The 19,194-nt window shown below is 48.9% G+C and overlaps 1 protein-coding gene across 1 annotated transcript in view; it reads right to left on the reverse strand.

Moving 5' to 3' along the window:
* Nucleotides 1-8,709, reverse strand: part of kctd13 (potassium channel tetramerization domain containing 13) — a gene marked incomplete at both ends in the record, with an annotated part of 63,744 nt that extends 55,035 nt beyond the window's left edge. Inside the window, 2 exons of the mRNA XM_084326010.1 lie at nt 7,808-8,155; nt 8,682-8,709. Of these exons, the coding sequence (XP_084182136.1) occupies nt 7,808-8,155; nt 8,682-8,709 (376 nt within the window). The remainder of the gene's footprint in view (nt 1-7,807; nt 8,156-8,681) is intronic.
* Between the last annotated feature and the right edge of the window lie 10,485 nt (nt 8,710-19,194).

The following is a 19,194-nucleotide window of genomic DNA, read 5'->3' on the forward strand; positions in this document are numbered from 1 at the left end:
AACAGAGCTCTGACCTTCATTAAAAGATGGAGAGAACAGCGCTCTGACCTTCATTAAAAGATGGAGAGAACAGCGCTCTGACCTTCATTAAAAGATGGAGAGAACAGCGCTCTGACCTTCATTAAAAGATGGAGAGAACAGAGCTCTGACCTTCATTAAAAGATGGAGAGAACAGAGCTCTGACCTTCATTAAAAGATGGAGAGAACAGCGCTCTGACCCTCATTAAAAGATGGAGAGAACAGAGCTCTGACCTTCATTAAAAGATGGAGAGAACAGAGCTCTGACCTTCATTAAAAGATGGAGAGAACAGAGCTCTGACCTTCATTAAAAGATGGAGAGAACAGCGCTCTGACCTTCATTAAAAGATGGAGAGAACAGAGCTCTGACCTTCATTAAAAGATGGAGAGAACAGCGCTCTGACCTTCATTAAAAGATGGAGAGAACAGAGCTCTGACCTTCATTAAAAGATGGAGAGAACAGAGCTCTGACCTTCATTAAAAGATGGAGAGAACAGAGCTCTGACCTTCATTAAAAGATGGAGAGAACAGAGCTCTGACCTTCATTAAAAGATGGAGAGAACAGAGCTCTGACCCTCATTAAAAGATGGAGAGAACAGCGCTCTGACCTTCATTAAAAGATGGAGAGAACAGAGCTCTGACCTTCATTAAAAGATGGAGAGAACAGAGCTCTGACCCTCATTAAAAGATGGAGAGAACAGAGCTCTGACCTTCATTAAAAGATGGAGAGAACAGAGCTCTGACCTTCATTAAAAGATGGAGAGAACAGAGCTCTGACCTTCATTAAAAGATGGAGAGAACAGCGCTCTGACCCTCATTAAAAGATGGAGAGAACAGAGCTCTGACCTTCATTAAAAGATGGAGAGAACAGAGCTCTGACCTTCATTAAAAGATGGAGAGAACAGAGCTCTGACCTTCATTAAAAGATGGAGAGAACAGCGCTCTGACCTTCATTAAAGATGGAGAGAACAGAGCTCTGACCTTCATTAAAAGATGGAGAGAACAGAGCTCTGACCTTCATTAAAAGATGGAGAGAACAGCGCTCTGACCTTCATTAAAAGATGGAGAGAACAGAGCTCTGACCTTCATTAAAAGATGGAGAGAACAGCGCTCTGACCCTCATTAAAAGATGGAGAGAACAGAGCTCTGACCCTCATTAAAAGATGGAGAGAACAGCGCTCTGACCCTCATTAAAAGATGGAGAGAACAGAGCTCTGACCTTCATTAAAAGATGGAGAGAACATGTGACCTTCATTAAAAGATGGAGAGAACAGCGCTCTGACCTTCATTAAAAGATGGAGAGAACAGAGCTCTGACCTTCATTAAAAGATGGAGAGAACAGAGCTCTGACCTTCATTAAAAGATGGAGAGAACAGAGCTCTGACCTTCATTAAGATGGAGAGAACAGAGCTCTGACCTTCATTAAAAGATGGAGAGAACAGAGCTCTGACCTTCATTAAAAGATGGAGAGAACAGAGCTCTGACCTTCATTAAAAGATGGAGAGAACAGAGCTCTGACCTTCATTAAAAGATGGAGAGAACAGAGCTCTGACCCTCATTAAAAGATGGAGAGAACAGCGCTCTGACCCTCATTAAAAGATGGAGAGAACAGCGCTCTGACCCTCATTAAAAGATGGAGAGAACAGAGCTCTGACCTTCATTAAAAGATGGAGAGAACAGCGCTCTGACCTTCATTAAAAGATGGAGAGAACAGAGCTCTGACCTTCATTAAAAGATGGAGAGAACATGTGACCTTCATTAAAAGATGGAGAGAACAGCGCTCTGACCTTCATTAAAAGATGGAGAGAACAGAGCTCTGACCTTCATTAAAAGATGGAGAGAACAGAGCTCTGACCTTCATTAAAAGATGGAGAGAACAGAGCTCTGACCCTCATTAAAAGATGGAGAGAACAGAGCTCTGACCTTCATTAAAAGATGGAGAGAACAGAGCTCTGACCTTCATTAAAAGATGGAGAGAACAGAGCTCTGACCTTCATTAAAAGATGGAGAGAACAGAGCTCTGACCTTCATTAAAAGATGGAGAGAACAGAGCTCTGACCCTCATTAAAAGATGGAGAGAACAGAGCTCTGACCTTCATTAAAAGATGGAGAGAACATGTGACCTTCATTAAAAGATGGAGAGAACAGCGCTCTGACCTTCATTAAAAGATGGAGAGAACAGAGCTCTGACCTTCATTAAAAGATGGAGAGAACAGAGCTCTGACCTTCATTAAAAGATGGAGAGAACAGAGCTCTGACCTTCATTAAAAGATGGAGAGAACAGAGCTCTGACCTTCATTAAAAGATGGAGAGAACAGCGCTCTGACCTCATTAAAAGATGGAGAGAACAGAGCTCTGACCTTCATTAAAAGATGGAGAGAACAGCGCTCTGACCTTCATTAAAAGATGGAGAGAACAGAGCTCTGACCTTCATTAAAAGATGGAGAGAACAGAGCTCTGACCTTCATTAAAAGATGGAGAGAACAGAGCTCTGACCTTCATTAAAAGATGGAGAGAACATGTGACCTTCATTAAAAGATGGAGAGAACAGCGCTCTGACCTTCATTAAAAGATGGAGAGAACAGAGCTCTGACCTTCATTAAAGATGGAGAGAACAGAGCTCTGACCTTCATTAAAAGATGGAGAGAACAGAGCTCTGACCTTCATTAAAAGATGGAGAGAACAGAGCTCTGACCTTCATTAAAAGATGGAGAGAACAGCGCTCTGACCTTCATTAAAAGATGGAGAGAACAGCGCTCTGACCTTCATTAAAAGATGGAGAGAACAGAGCTCTGACCTTCATTAAAAGATGGAGAGAACAGCGCTCTGACCTTCATTAAAAGATGGAGAGAACAGAGCTCTGACCTTCATTAAAAGATGGAGAGAACAGAGCTCTGACCTTCATTAAAAGATGGAGAGAACAGAGCTCTGACCTTCATTAAAAGATGGAGAGAACAGCGCTCTGACCTTCATTAAAAGATGAGGAGAACAGAGCTCTGACCTTCATTAAAAGATGGAGAGAACAGCGCTCTGACCTTCATTAAAAGATGGAGAGAACAGAGCTCTGACCTTCATTAAAGATGGAGAGAACAGAGCTCTGACCTTCATTAAAAGATGGAGAGAACAGAGCTCTGACCTTCATTAAAAGATGGAGAGAACAGCGCTCTGACCCTCATTAAAAGATGGAGAGAACAGCGCTCTGACCTTCATTAAAAGATGGAGAGAACAGAGCTCTGACCTTCATTAAAAGATGGAGAGAACAGAGCTCTGACCTTCATTAAAAGATGGAGAGAACAGCGTTCTGACCTTCATTAAAAGATGGAGAGAACAGAGCTCTGACCTTCATTAAAAGATGGAGAGAACAGCGCTCTGACCTTCATTAAAAGATGGAGAGAACAGAGCTCTGACCTTCATTAAAAGATGGAGAGAACAGAGCTCTGACCTTCATTAAAAGATGGAGAGAACAGCGCTCTGACCTTCATTAAAAGATGGAGAGAACAGAGCTCTGACCTTCATTAAAAGATGGAGAGAACAGAGCTCTGACCTTCATTAAAAGATGGAGAGAACAGAGCTCTGACCTTCATTAAAAGATGGAGAGAACAGAGCTCTGACCTTCATTAAAAGATGGAGAGAACAGAGCTCTGACCTTCATTAAAAGATGGAGAGAACAGAGCTCTGACCTTCATTAAAAGATGGAGAGAACAGCGCTCTGACCTTCATTAAAAGATGGAGAGAACAGCGCTCTGACCTTCATTAAAAGATGGAGAGAACAGAGCTCTGACCCTCATTAAAAGATGGAGAGAACAGAGCTCTGACCTTCATTAAAAGATGGAGAGAACAGCGCTCTGACCTTCATTAAAAGATGGAGAGAACAGAGCTCTGACCTCATTAAAAGATGGAGAGAACAGAGCTCTGACCTTCATTAAAAGATGGAGAGAACAGAGCTCTGACCTTCATTAAAAGATGGAGAGAACAGAGCTCTGACCTTCATTAAAAGATGGAGAGAACAGAGCTCTGACCTTCATTAAAAGATGGAGAGAACAGAGCTCTGACCCTCATTAAAAGATGGAGAGAACAGCGCTCTGACCTTCATTAAAAGATGGAGAGAACAGCGCTCTGACCTTCATTAAAAGATGGAGAGAACAGCGCTCTGACCTTCATTAAAAGATGGAGAGAACAGAGCTCTGACCTTCATTAAAAGATGGAGAGAACAGAGCTCTGACCTTCATTAAAAGATGGAGAGAACAGAGCTCTGACCTTCATTAAAAGATGGAGAGAACAGAGCTCTGACCTTCATTAAAAGATGGAGAGAACAGAGCTCTGACCTTCATTAAAAGATGGAGAGAACAGAGCTCTGACCTTCATTAAAAGATGGAGAGAACAGCGCTCTGACCTTCATTAAAAGATGGAGAGAACAGCGCTCTGACCCTCATTAAAAGATGGAGAGAACAGAGCTCTGACCCTCATTAAAAGATGGAGAGAACAGCGCTCTGACCTTCATTAAAAGATGGAGAGAACAGAGCTCTGACCCTCATTAAAAGATGGAGAGAACAGAGCTCTGACCTTCATTAAAAGATGGAGAGAACAGAGCTCTGACCTTCATTAAAAGATGGAGAGAACAGAGCTCTGACCTTCATTAAAAGATGGAGAGAACAGCGCTCTGACCTTCATTAAAAGATGGAGAGAACAGAGCTCTGACCTTCATTAAAAGATGGAGAGAACAGAGCTCTGACCTTCATTAAAAGATGGAGAGAACAGAGCTCTGACCTTCATTAAAAGATGGAGAGAACAGAGCTCTGACCTTCATTAAAAGATGGAGAGAACAGAGCTCTGACCTTCATTAAAAGATGGAGAGAACAGAGCTCTGACCTTCATTAAAAGATGGAGAGAACAGCGCTCTGACCTTCATTAAAAGATGGAGAGAACAGAGCTCTGACCTTCATTAAAAGATGGAGAGAACAGCGCTCTGACCCTCATTAAAAGATGGAGAGAACAGCGCTCTGACCTTCATTAAAAGATGGAGAGAACAGAGCTCTGACCCTCATTAAAAGATGGAGAGAACAGAGCTCTGACCTTCATTAAAAGATGGAGAGAACAGAGCTCTGACCTTCATTAAAAGATGGAGAGAACAGAGCTCTGACCCTCATTAAAAGATGGAGAGAACAGAGCTCTGACCTTCATTAAAAGATGGAGAGAACAGAGCTCTGACCTTCATTAAAAGATGGAGAGAACAGAGCTCTGACCTTCATTAAAAGATGGAGAGAACAGAGCTCTGACCTTCATTAAAAGATGGAGAGAACAGCGCTCTGACCTTCATTAAAAGATGGAGAGAACAGAGCTCTGACCTTCATTAAAAGATGGAGAGAACAGAGCTCTGACCTTCATTAAAAGATGGAGAGAACAGAGCTCTGACCTTCATTAAAAGATGGAGAGAACAGAGCTCTGACCTTCATTAAAAGATGGAGAGAACAGAGCTCTGACCTTCATTAAAAGATGGAGAGAACAGAGCTCTGACCTTCATTAAAAGATGGAGAGAACAGCGCTCTGACCCTCATTAAAAGATGGAGAGAACAGAGCTCTGACCCTCATTAAAAGATGGAGAGAACAGAGCTCTGACCTTCATTAAAAGATGGAGAGAACAGAGCTCTGACCTTCATTAAAAGATGGAGAGAACAGAGCTCTGACCTTCATTAAAAGATGGAGAGAACAGCGCTCTGACCTTCATTAAAAGATGGAGAGAACAGAGCCCTGACCTTCATTAAAAGATGGAGAGAACAGAGCTCTGACCTTCATTAAAAGATGGAGAGAACAGAGCTCTGACCTTCATTAAAAGATGGAGAGAACAGAGCTCTGACCTTCATTAAAAGATGGAGAGAACAGAGCTCTGACCTTCATTAAAAGATGGAGAGAACAGAGCTCTGACCTTCATTAAAAGATGGAGAGAACAGCGCTCTGACCCTCATTAAAAGATGGAGAGAACAGAGCTCTGACCTTCATTAAAAGATGGAGAGAACAGAGCTCTGACCTTCATTAAAAGATGGAGAGAACAGCGCTCTGACCTTCATTAAAAGATGGAGAGAACAGAGCTCTGACCTTCATTAAAAGATGGAGAGAACATGTGACCTTCATTAAAAGATGGAGAGAACAGAGCTCTGACCTTCATTAAAAGATGGAGAGAACAGCGCTCTGACCTTCATTAAAAGATGGAGAGAACAGAGCTCTGACCTTCATTAAAAGATGGAGAGAACAGAGCTCTGACCTTCATTAAAAGATGGAGAGAACAGAGCTCTGACCTTCATTAAAAGATGGAGAGAACAGAGCTCTGACCTTCATTAAAAGATGGAGAGAACAGAGCTCTGACCTTCATTAAAAGATGGAGAGAACAGAGCTCTGACCTTCATTAAAAGATGGAGAGAACAGAGCTCTGACCTTCATTAAAAGATGGAGAGAACAGAGCTCTGACCTTCATTAAAAGATGGAGAGAACAGAGCTCTGACCTTCATTAAAAGATGGAGAGAACAGAGCTCTGACCTTCATTAAAAGATGGAGAGAACAGCGCTCTGACCTTCATTAAAAGATGGAGAGAACAGAGCTCTGACCTTCATTAAAAGATGGAGAGAACAGCGCTCTGACCTTCATTAAAAGATGGAGAGAACAGAGCTCTGACCTTCATTAAAAAATGGAGAGAACAGAGCTCTGACCTTCATTAAAAGATGGAGAGAACAGCGCTCTGACCTTCATTAAAAGATGGAGAGAACAGAGCTCTGACCTTCATTAAAAGATGGAGAGAACAGAGCTCTGACCTTCATTAAAAGATGGAGAGAACAGCGCTCTGACCTTCATTAAAAGATGGAGAGAACAGCGCTCTGACCTTCATTAAAAGATGGAGAGAACAGAGCTCTGACCTTCATTAAAAGATGGAGAGAACAGAGCTCTGACCCTCATTAAAAGATGGAGAGAACAGCGCTCTGACCCTCATTAAAAGATGGAGAGAACAGCGCTCTGACCTTCATTAAAAGATGGAGAGAACAGAGCTCTGACCCTCATTAAAAGATGGAGAGAACAGAGCTCTGACCTTCATTAAAAGATGGAGAGAACAGAGCTCTGACCTTCATTAAAAGATGGAGAGAACAGAGCTCTGACCCTCATTAAAAGATGGAGAGAACAGAGCTCTGACCTTCATTAAAAGATGGAGAGAACAGCGCTCTGACCTTCATTAAAAGATGGAGAGAACAGCGCTCTGACCCTCATTAAAAGATGGAGAGAACAGCGCTCTGACCTTCATTAAAAGATGGAGAGAACAGCGCTCTGACCTTCATTAAAAGATGGAGAGAACAGAGCTCTGACCTTCATTAAAAGATGGAGAGAACAGAGCTCTGACCTTCATTAAAAGATGGAGAGAACAGAGCTCTGACCTTCATTAAAAGATGGAGAGAACAGAGCTCTGACCTTCATTAAAAGATGGAGAGAACAGCGCTCTGACCTTCATTAAAAGATGGAGAGAACAGAGCTCTGACCTTCATTAAAAGATGGAGAGAACAGAGCTCTGACCTTCATTAAAAGATGGAGAGAACAGAGCTCTGACCTTCATTAAAAGATGGAGAGAACAGCGCTCTGACCTTCATTAAAAGATGGAGAGAACAGAGCTCTGACCTTCATTAAAAGATGGAGAGAACAGCGCTCTGACCCTCATTAAAAGATGGAGAGAACAGAGCTCTGACCCTCATTAAAAGATGGAGAGAACAGCGCTCTGACCTTCATTAAAAGATGGAGAGAACAGCGCTCTTACCCTCAGAGTCCATGGTGACCTCTGCTCCTCCGGTGCACATGTTCCTCAGCAGGCTGGCCTCCTTGCTCAGCGTCTGCACGGTGGTGTAATGCAGCGAGCCCCCGACGTTCAGCTTCACGTATCTGCTCCCAAACAGAACGCTGCGCTCCGGCTCCTGGCTGGCGGGCTGCGGGGCCGAGGAGGCGGGGGCCGGGGCGGGGGCCGAGGAGGCGGGGGCCGGGGCGGGGGCCGAGGAGGGGGCCGAGGAGGCGGGGGCCGGGGCGGGGGCCGAGGAGGGGGGGGCCGGGGCGGCGGTCATACTGCCGGCTGAAGCCTCAGCAGACATGCGGCTGGAGAGGAGCGTCCTGCCTGAAACACAAAACAAACAGATGAGTCTATAGATTTTTTTAGATATTTTTTTTTTAATTATGTTTTTGGTAGGTATTTTATTGGTTTTTGCTACTGGGCAAAGTCCGGTAGAGAGAGAGAGAGAGAGAGAGAGAGAGAGAGAGAGAGAGAGAGAGGAAGTATGGGAGATAGAAGGGGAAGACAGTTGGCAGCGCTCGCCGGGTCCGGGAGTCGAACCCGGGACGGCCGCGTTGCACCGCAGCGCTGTACGTGGCGCCCCACCCTGGCGCCCTATAGATGCGTATATTAACTATTTCACTGCCACACGACAAAGGGTTAACAAATACTACACAACCACACTACAGAAGGTTAACCGTTTCACCACCACACACTACAGACGGTTAACTGTCTAATGTGGTAGTGAAAGGTTAACCTTCTGTAGAGTGGTAGTGAAAGGGTTAAAGGAATATCTCATCTTAATCATTATGGAAAGAGGATGACTCTAAGTACAGGTTACACGAGGCAAGTGAAATGTCTTTCTGCATACCTGCAACCTTCTTACGGTCTTCTACCATCATGCACTCTTCCTACTACACTAAATTAACGTTAAATTAAATTAAATTAAATGGCTAAATTAATATTCTTTAGTAGTGGTTTAATCTAAACAATCTAAATACAGTCAGGGTTGTGTAGCCCCTTAGCTACAATTGGTCCTTCGAGCCGGATGGTATCAGTAATAATAATATTAGTGATAATATGGCCAGCGGTGGACACTCTCCAATCTGCTCTCCCCCATTAGAGCGCCCTAGGCGCCAGCGTCAGCCCCCTCCCCACTTGGAGAGCTACGCTGTAGAGTTACCCCCTAGCTTATCTACGAGGACGTTAAGCAAAGATAACATTAGTAGCTCAAGTATGCCCAACCTTATCGACCTGTCAACCCCAGAAGTAGAGACCCAAGCTAGTTTAAGTGAAACTGACTTAGCTTACGGGGGGGGGACAAGCGGGGCATGACTTGACTATACCCATAGAACGCCGCGCCCCCGAGATGGACCTCGGAGCGCACGAAAGTAAAGAACGCCGCGCCCCCGAGATGGACCTCGGAGCGCAAGAAGGTAAAAAATGCGCCCCCGAGATGGACATCGGAGCGCACCAGAGTAAAGAGCACCGCGCCCCCGAGATGGACCTCGGGAGATGACAAAGTACAGCGCCTCCGAGATGGACCTCGGAGCGCGTGAGGAGACCAGGTCACCGCCAAGCCCTGCCAACTCCAAATCACCATCATCAGCGTCATCCCCAAGCGAGGCCGACCAGAGGCTAGCGCAAGTCCTGATCGCCACGATAACCGCTTCAGCGGAAAGAGATTGCCTCCAGGCGCAACGAGAAAGTGAGCGTGAACATTCCAGAGTGGAAGAGAGACTCCAGGCGCAACGAGAGAGCGAAAGCGAACACCTCAGAGTGGAAGAGAGACGCCTCCAGGCGCAACGAGAGAGCGAAAGCGAACATCTCAGACTGGAAGAGAGGCGCCTCCAGGCTGACGCCACGGCGCAACGAGAGAGTGAGCGCGAACATATCAGACTGGAAGAGAGACGCCTCCAGGCTGACGCCACGGCGCAACGAGAGAGTGAGCGCGAACATCTCAGACTGGAAGAGAGACGCCTCCAGGCTAAAGAAACCATGGAGCGAGACCGCGCCAATGCGCAGCGCGAGGTGGAGCGAGACCGTCTACAAGCACAAATGATGACGCAAGCGCTCCAGAATGGGACTCCCCACTCCTCCACCCGGAGCCCTCGGAGATCATCACGACAAGGGTCGAGGGCACCCTCCCCTCCCCGACAAAGCTACCCGGGACCCCGCCTACGGGAAGAACCTGCTTACGTCGCAGAGCAGCTAGCCGAGCGACTACAAAGCCTGACGGAGGACGAGGGAGGACAGAAAGCCCACCCACACTACCCCATCTCAGACCAGGAGGCTCAGCGCAGCCCCGGTCTCAGTCCCGACACACTGCGTTATGAACCCCCAACACGCCCCAGTGGGGAGTTCGAGCACCAGACGGCACCAAGGAATAGTGCCTGGGAACCCAGCCCCTGGTTCCCGCCCAGCACGAACCAACGACCCAACGTCCAGGGACTCGCCACGGATGCCTCTCCCCCCACGTGCGTCAGTGTCACAGCCATCCATGGCACCCTACATTGGGACACCCACATTCCCAGACTTCACAAGAGAAGACCGAGCGCAGTACACAGAGCTGCGTATGTGCCTAGAGATAATCATGTGAGGAGTACAAGACGAGTCGTACAAGTACGCCATTCTCCTTAAGCATCTCAAGGTAACTAGAGCTCACAACATTGCGCTGGCATACTCCAATTCACGGACTCCCTACTCTGACGCCCTGGCGGCCCTCGACGCACGTTATGGACGCACATGGGACTATGTCATTCAGGAGATACGTGAGATCGAACGTCTTCCCCCGGCTAGAGACAACCGAGCCCTGGACGACCTATCCGTCAAGGTACAGTCCCTAGTAGGGATGCTCGGGTCCCAACGAGAGCGGGGGATGTACGAGTTGTACGCCAACTCCAACGTGGAGCGCATATTGGAGAAGCTCCCCCCATCCCGCCAAGAACGCTTTCGGCGGCAACGAAACTACCGTGACCCGAATGGCCCAGAACAGTCACTGCTGGATCTTGCTGACTTCCTAGCCAGGGAGGTTAGCAGCCTAAGAATTGACACCTTCGCATGGGGTGGCTCGAACATTAAAGAGGGACCTAGGAGGTCTAAAGACCACCAAAGCAGGCCCATCACAGTGATGCACCAGGCTGAGTCGGTGTCACGGCAGAAGAGTCACAACCCCCCCGCGACAACGAACACTGGCTGTCACAGTGCGACGCATTCAAGAAACTGACCACCGTCGAAGTAAGTCAGTGGATTAAAGCTAACCGCCGCTGCTTCCGCTGCGCGCGCGGCCACATGGCAGCAGAATGCCGCCTTAAGAAGAAGTGTGGCAAGTGTGACGGCGCTCACCTCGAAGCACTGCACGAGAGCAACAAGCGAAACCCAGCTCCACAAAGCAACTCGAGAGCAGAAGTACTCTACATCGACCCCGCGAAGAGTGGGAGCTCCAGGGTGGTACGAGTACTCCTCAGTCACGGGGACAATGTACTCGACACCTACGCCGTCCTCGACGACGGGTCGGAGAAGACACTCCTCCTCGCCTCCGCCGCGACCCAGTTGGACCTGCGGGGTCCAGAGGAGACCATGACCCTCCGTACCATTCGTCAAGACTTAAAGACAATCAAAGGTGAAAACGTCTTGTTCACCATTGCAGCGATCGACCAGCCTGAGAAGCGGTACAGCATCAGCAAGGCGTTCACGAGCTACGACATAGGTTTGTCACGCTACGATTACCCCATCCCACAGTTGAGGGAAAAGTACGACCACCTACGCCAACTGCCCATACCGCTCATCAGCGGCGCTACACCGACCCTACTCATTGGCTCCGACCACGCGGACCTTATTGTCCCAACTGATGCGGTCCACATCGGACCCCGAGGATGCCCAGCCGCGGTTAAGACCCGACTGGGATGGATGCTCCAGGGCCCCCTCTCCGGGCCTTCCAGCCGACCAACGTCCACGCGCTGCCTTTACACCAAGGTGAGCGACACAGACAACACCCTCCTACAGCACGTTGAGAGGCTATGGACACTAGACTCGCTGCCATTCAAGAACGAACGCAAGATGGTTCGATCCAAAGAGGACAAGTATGCCATCGCTCTACTCGAGCAGAAGACTACGAGGGTCGAGGTCGACGGAGTGCTAAGATACGCAACCCCACTCTTGAGGCGGGAAGGGATGCCCACTCTGCATGTGCCTAAGGGAGCGACGCACCACTACCTACAGAGCACTGAGCGGCGCCTCGCCAAGGATCCCCCCCAAGCAACGATCTATCGCACCGAGATCGAGAAGCTGGTAACGGCCGGCCACATAAAGAAAATCGATGACCACGAGGCAGAAGGGACGACAGAGTCATGGTACGTGCCCCACCACAAGGTCACCCACAACGGAAAGAACCGCATCGTGTTCAATTGCAGTTATCAGATTGGACAGCAGAATCTGAATAACCTACTCCTGCCCGGCCCGACACTCGGACCCTCCCTCCTCGGCGTCCTGATACGCTTTCGTCAGGACAAAGTGGCCATCAGCGGCGACATCAAGGGGATGTTCCTACAAGTTCGACTGATGGAGGAAGACAAGCCTCTACTGAGGTTTCTGTGGAGGGAGAGGCTCGACGACGAACAACCCTCGATATACCAATGGGAGGTACTCCCCTTCGGCACCACCTGCAGCCCGTGCTGCGCCACATTCGCGTTACAGAAGCACGTGGCCGAAGACCCCGGAGCCGACGATGATGTCCGACACAGCGTTGAACGAAGTTTCTACGTGGACAACTGTCTACAGAGCGTATCCACGCCAGAAGAAGCAGAGAGCATCCTACTGAAGCTATGGGCTTCATTAGCCAAAGGTGGATTCGACCTCCGACAGTGGGCCAGTAGCGACCCTCAAGTTCTCCGGCACCTCCCTCCAGAAACCAAGGCCGCGAGCAGCGAGACCTGGATGGCGCACACCCCAGGCGAAGCGCAAGAGATGACCCTGGGCCTCGTCTGGCGCTTCAAGACGGACTCGCTTCACTACCGACACACACCTCTGAGGACGGATCAGGAGACGTCCACGACTAGACTGACCACTCGGCGGAGTGCGTACCGAACACTCGCCAGCCAGTACGACCCAATGGGGTGTATCCTCCCCTACACCACCCGGGCTAAGATGCTGGTGAGAGAACTGTGGGCCAAGGAGCAGGGCTGGGACGACCCCATACCCGAGCACCTAGCTACCACATGGAGAGAGTGGGAAGATGAACTTGTCTTACGCCGCGAGGTGGCCATCCCGCGGAGCTACTTCCCCCCTAAAATGCGGCTGGAGACGTGTCAGATAGACCTGCACGTCTTCAGCGATGCCTCTGAAGTGGCGTACGGATCAGTGGCCTACCTGAGAGCTCGAGAAGAAGGAGGAGAAGTCCACGTGGCCTTCGTCCTGGCCCGCTCGAGGATAGCTCCTCGCAAGCAGCAGTCGATCCCGCGACTAGAGCTCTGCGCAGCTCTGGTAGGTGCGCAACTCGCAAAAATGGTGCAAAGTGAACTCACCATACCGGTGCGTGAGATCATCCTATGGTCAGACTCCATGACCGTGCTCACCTGGATCCAGTCCGCCTCCTGTCGGTACAAAGTTTTCATCGGAGTCCGAGTAACCGAAATCCAAGACCTGGTAGGAGCGGCATGTTGGAGATATGTTGACACCAAGCAGAACCCGGCGGATGTCATCACACGGGGGATGTCCCTAGCCGAGATCACCCGTCCTAACCCATACAGTGATGGCCCAGAGTTCCTCAAGCTCCCGGAGGAGAAGTGGCCTACCTCCACACCGCGGGAGGCGAACCAAGACGAGTCAGAAATAAAGAAGGCTATGTTCTGCGGGCTGAGTCAAGCCCCGGCTCCAACGGGCCCGGACCTAGACGACTGTCAAACTCTGGAGAGTGCCCAGAAAAGGACATTCCTATGGCACCACTTGGAGTTCCCCCCCACCACAGACCTCGATGCACCTGCATACAAGGAAGCGGAACTTCTTCTGCTGCAGAGAGCGCAGAGAGACTCTTTCCCAGAGGAAATAGAGTGTCTGATAAGGACAAAGCCAGTCCCCTCAGACAGTCGACTCCTCACCTTAGCCCCAGAGATCGCCGCCCAGGGCCTCATCAGGGTGGGTGGTCGGTTGAGACGGGCCCCGGACTTGGCCGAGGATGTTAAGCATCCCATCGTCCTAAGCAGCCGACACAGGATAACAGATCTGATCATTCAGAAGTACGACAAGGTGGTGTGCCACGCGGGGGCCGAGCGAGTCTTTGCGGAGATCCAACGGCGCTTCTGGATACTCCAAGGGAGAGAAGCTGTACGCCGATTCCAACGAACTTGCCCGACCTGTCGGAAGTGGAGGGCACAGCCTATTATCCCGAAGATGGCAGACCTGCCTCCCTGCCGCCTCCGACTCGGCGAGCGGGCCTTCCATTCCACGGGCGTGGACTGCTTCGGCCCATTCAACGTCAAGAAAGGAAGAGGAACAGAGAAGAGGTGGGGCATCGTGTACAAGTGCATGACCACCCGAGCTGTTCACATTGAGCTCCTCCAGTCGATGAGTACAGACTCGTTCCTCATGTCATTCCGGAGGTTCCAAGCGAGGAGAGGGACCCCGTCAGTGCTATTGTCAGACCAAGGGACAAATTTCCGAGGAGGAGACACGGAACTGAGAGCGAGCTTCCGGAACATGGGTGAAGAACTCAAGAACCGCCTCGCTCCTGCTCAGGTCACCTTCCAGTTCAACCCTCCGAATGCCCCCCATTTCGGGGGAATGTGGGAGAGAGAGGTCCGATCAATAAAGACTAGGGATGCACCGAAATTTCGGCCACCGAAAGTTTTCGGCCGAAAATGGCCTTTCGGCTTTTGGCTGAAAGAGTTTTTTCACCGAAAATATATCACCGAAACAGAAACCACCAGCTGTAACCTAACGTGTGTTGTTGTGATGATGTCATCAAAACGCGGATTCAGTCATTACATGCGCAAACGTGAGCTCTTCAGTCCTGCGTTCTGCAGCCTGTGTGATAACTCCTCTTGGGACTCGGGAGGCGCGCTGTAAACTCTGCGCGCAACGAGTCCAATAAATGCGTCTTTAACATGCTTTATAGTTTATATCCTTATTTACTATGCCCGTCGCGGTTAATCACCAAGTGATCTAATATGCATATTATTCAGAGCGAGAGGGATTGTGTTTCTCACATTGTGCCAAAGTCAAGAGAGCGCATTCATCTGGTGACTAGAAAGGTGCGCTCAGTAGAGCACAGATATCTCTCTCTCTCTCTCTCTCTCTCTCTCTCTCTCTGATTGATTGAAAACTTTATTAACAGATTGCAGAATGGGTACAATACAGTACAGCTCAATACACACAATTGTTAAGGGAATGCAGACCAGAGAAAGACTTTTGTCTTGTTTACATCAGGGTCCCCCATTTTCAATTCATCAGGACATAATGACATACAGATAGACAGTACTGCTACATCTATACATTTATGACATACCAGATTTGCAAATACAGTACTGTTTGTGATACAAAAAGACCCATAATAGTGATTTTTTAAGTTAAGTTTTGCCATAATCATATATTTTTCCATAATCAGGTAGCTGAACAACATTGGTAAAAAAAATTCTATTCTATGAATCATTTTCGGCCTTTCGGCATTTGGTTTTCGGCCAACTGTTTCCTATTTTCGGTATCGGTTTCGGCCAAGAATTTCCCATTCAGTGCATCCCTAATAAAGACTGCTATGTACACCGTACTTGGAGCCCAGACCGTGGGCGATGAAGTCCTGGCTACGGTCCTCACAGAGATTGAGGGAGTTCTGAACTCCAAGCCCCTCGGCTACGTTTCAAGCGACGTAGCTGACATCGACCCCATCACCCCAAACTACCTCTTGATGGGGCGGCTGGACCCTGCCCTTCCTCAGACGGTGTACAGACAGGACGAGATGAACGGACGGAGGATGTGGAGACACAGCCAAGTACTGGCCGACTAGTTTTGGGCCCGCTTCCTCCTACACTACTTACCCTCCCTTCAAGCCCGTCAGAAATGGGTGAAAGACAGGGACAACCTGACCGTGGGGACTGTCGTGATGATCATAGACCAGTCACTACCCCAAGCTACGTGGCCAGCCGGCCGTGTGAGCAGAGTGATCAATGGTTCGGATGGGAAGGTCAGAGCGGCAGAGGTCATCGTGCAAGGGCGGACTTATACCAGACCAGTAGCTAAGTTGATAGAGCTTCCTGCGTTCCCTGACCCCCCTGACGACGACGATAACCCACTGACCTTATAGATTATTTCCAACTCCCCATAGCACATTATGGAGAAATTGACTTGACCCTTAATCTTAATCTGTGCCCCACATTTTATTTGCTAATTAGGTTCGGACTAATTAGGGGGCGGCTGTTCTGAAGGTCCAGATTAACACTGAAAGTCTGCGTTTATTATTTTGTATAACTTATATATTGTTTATATATATAAGATATATATCTTTACGTCATCTGTTTACCTACCAGTATTCATCATTCGCTTATTGTATGTCCCATTCTTAACGCCGTAGGCGCCAGGGCGTGCGCCCCCCTAGACATGTTTTCAGAACATGTTCAGGCATGCCCGTTCAAGGGAGCGAGCGCATTGATCTGTACAGGTGAACAGGCTGAGTCCAACAGGAAACTAAGATAGAGTGTGTTGGGTAGAAGACGTGCAGCAGCAGCATTAACAGGAAAACTAACAGAGCGAGAGAGAAGACGTCTGGTGCAGTTGTACACAGACCGAGAGCAGTGTATCGTTATAGAGAGCCGTACGGCTAATTAGATACAACTATAATATTGTCAAGCCATTATTGGCACAGTATAGTGACTTGTGTAAGCGAAGTAACGTGGAGAGACTTATAGTTGAACTCAGCGACGTTCTGGATATAACTATTCATCAAAGACTTCATGCGGGTTAGCCTAGCACCAAGGGCTAACTAGCTATCAACCATGCCAACGGGCGTTTGGACTAATAGCTATTAATCCTGTCATCGGGCGCTAGGAATACAAGGACCGGTCCGTACGAGACCCTCTTTCCCAGCGACGACAGGATTATCCCAACAGTCTACAGTTTCTCTGGAGCCGGAGCTCTAGAGAGAACCACCGTTCTTGCTTTCCCTGTTCTGCGTGCTTCGTCTCAATCCACTCCATTCAGAGCTCCACCGGTTCGGGTACCCGTAGCATAGGAACTATCGTTACCGCGGACATTGTGACACTGATATTAAAGTATTAAAGGAGAGCGGTGTTACATAATATGTATGTTTACTATTAACATTAAACTGATGCTTGTTCAACTTGTATCCCTGTCCCCGCGCAGTTAATGGAGTGTCCGCCATTTTGAGTAACTGTACTGTCTGGCTAAATTAATATTCTTTAGTAGTGGTTTAATCTAAACAATCTAAATACAGTCAGGGTTGTGTAGCCCCTTAGCTACAACTAGCTTTGCAGGAATGATCCCAGATAATTCCCATATAACGCTCATATTCATTACGCTATAAAACGGGAACGTATTGATGAAAAAATTATTTCTTTATGGCATATTAAAGGGACGGCTTATACTGTCAATTGACAATGACAATGGATACATAGCTATAATATAAAATATAGATTTAGCTCTACAAACAACGTGACGCACAGTGAAAAGTTATAATGAAAAGCTGGCGTCCTAGAGTGGGGCCCGTCTAATCTAATGGCAGAGAATTTGTTAAGTGCATTTTTTTAAACAGGGGTTAGAGGTCGCCCACAGTGCAGCGCCCCTGGACGCGTCTATGCCTTCTACAACGCTGTTCGGTTTCCGGGTTCCTCTGATTGGCCGCTGACCTATGCGATTACACGCCCCTTTACACTCTCGCGCTGTGAAGCGCCAGCGGGCGATGGGGTGGTTTCTCCCCGGCTTCCGTGCGGGCTTGACTCGGTCCAGCTCCAGCAGCAGCGGCCGTCTTCCGCCGCCTGCGGTATCCTCCCTCCGAGGCGGCTCGTTCTTATTATTATCCCCCATTGTTCAGGTCGACATGGTCGCACAAACACCCGTTGGAGGAGTAGTGGGGGAGAAGAAGAGGAATATTTTTAAATAGCAAGAATTATCGACTGGCAACTCTGTGCTTGTGAATGAATGCTCTACCTTTGAGTGACACCTTCTCTGCTCTCCCCACAGAGATGGCAACCTCCACCCTCCTCTCAGCCCTTGCAACCTCCTTCGACAAGCTCTGTCCCCTCGTTGAGAAACCTGCCCGCCGTTCCCCACCCAGTCCATGGCTGACGGATGCAGTGAGAGAACAAAGACAGGTCCTGAGAGCGGCTGAGAGGAAGTATAGAAAGTCACGCCTCACTGCTGACATCGACACATATCACAACCTCTTGTTAACATTCTCCAAAACCATTACTAATGCCAAAGCTTCTTTCTTTCACCATAGGATCGAGGCCTCTGCCAAGAATCTTCGCAAACTGCATGCTACCATGTCCTCCCTCCTCACTCCCCCCCCACCTCCTCCTCCCTCATCTTTTTCTGCCGAAGACTTTGCGATCTTCTTTGAGGAAAAAGTGGAGAACATTCGCAGCTCCTTCTCCCAACCCCCACCCATTCCAAACGCTGAATCGAGAACCTCACCCTTCACTCTGTCATCTTTCTCTCCCATTACAGAAGCCGAGACCCTGACACTGGTAACGTCGAACCGTCCGACTACATGCCAGCTGGACCAGCTACCCTCCCCACTCCTCCAGACCATAGCACCGGACATCCTCCCATTCCTAACTGCAACCATCAACTCCTCACTCAACTCGGGGGTGGTCCCCACCTCCCTAAAACAAGCCAGAGTCACGCCCCTCATAAAAAAACCAACCCTGAACCCCACCGTCATAGCCAACTATCGCCCTGTCTCTCTTCTCTCCTTCCTTTCTAAAACACTTGAACGTGCTGTATCCAACCAACTTACTGCTTATCTCTTACAGAATGACCTCCTAGACCCCAATCAGTCTGGCTTCCGGACTGGCCACTCCACAGAAACGGCCCTCATTGCGGTCACAGAGGCACTTCACTTAGCAAAAGCGAAAGGCCTCTCCTCTGTCCTGATTCTCCTAGATCTATCTGCAGCCTTCGACACAGTCAACCATCAGATCCTCCTCGCGGCCCTCGCAGGAATGGGAGTGGCTGGATCTGCGCTGACATGGCTGACATCATACCTCAATGACCGCTCCTACCAAGTGTCATGGAGAGGGACTCTGTCGGCCACCCGCCCCCTCCGGACGGGTGTCCCCCAGGGCTCGGTCCTAGGACCCCTTCTCTTCTCCCTCTACACTAAATCACTGGGTAACATTATCACATCTCATGGCTTCTCATATCATTGTTATGCCGAT

Source organism: Notolepis coatsorum (genome assembly GCF_963971535.1).
Source record: "Notolepis coatsorum genome assembly, chromosome: 12".
In the NCBI taxonomy this organism is placed as follows: Eukaryota; Metazoa; Chordata; class Actinopteri; order Aulopiformes; family Paralepididae; genus Notolepis; species Notolepis coatsorum.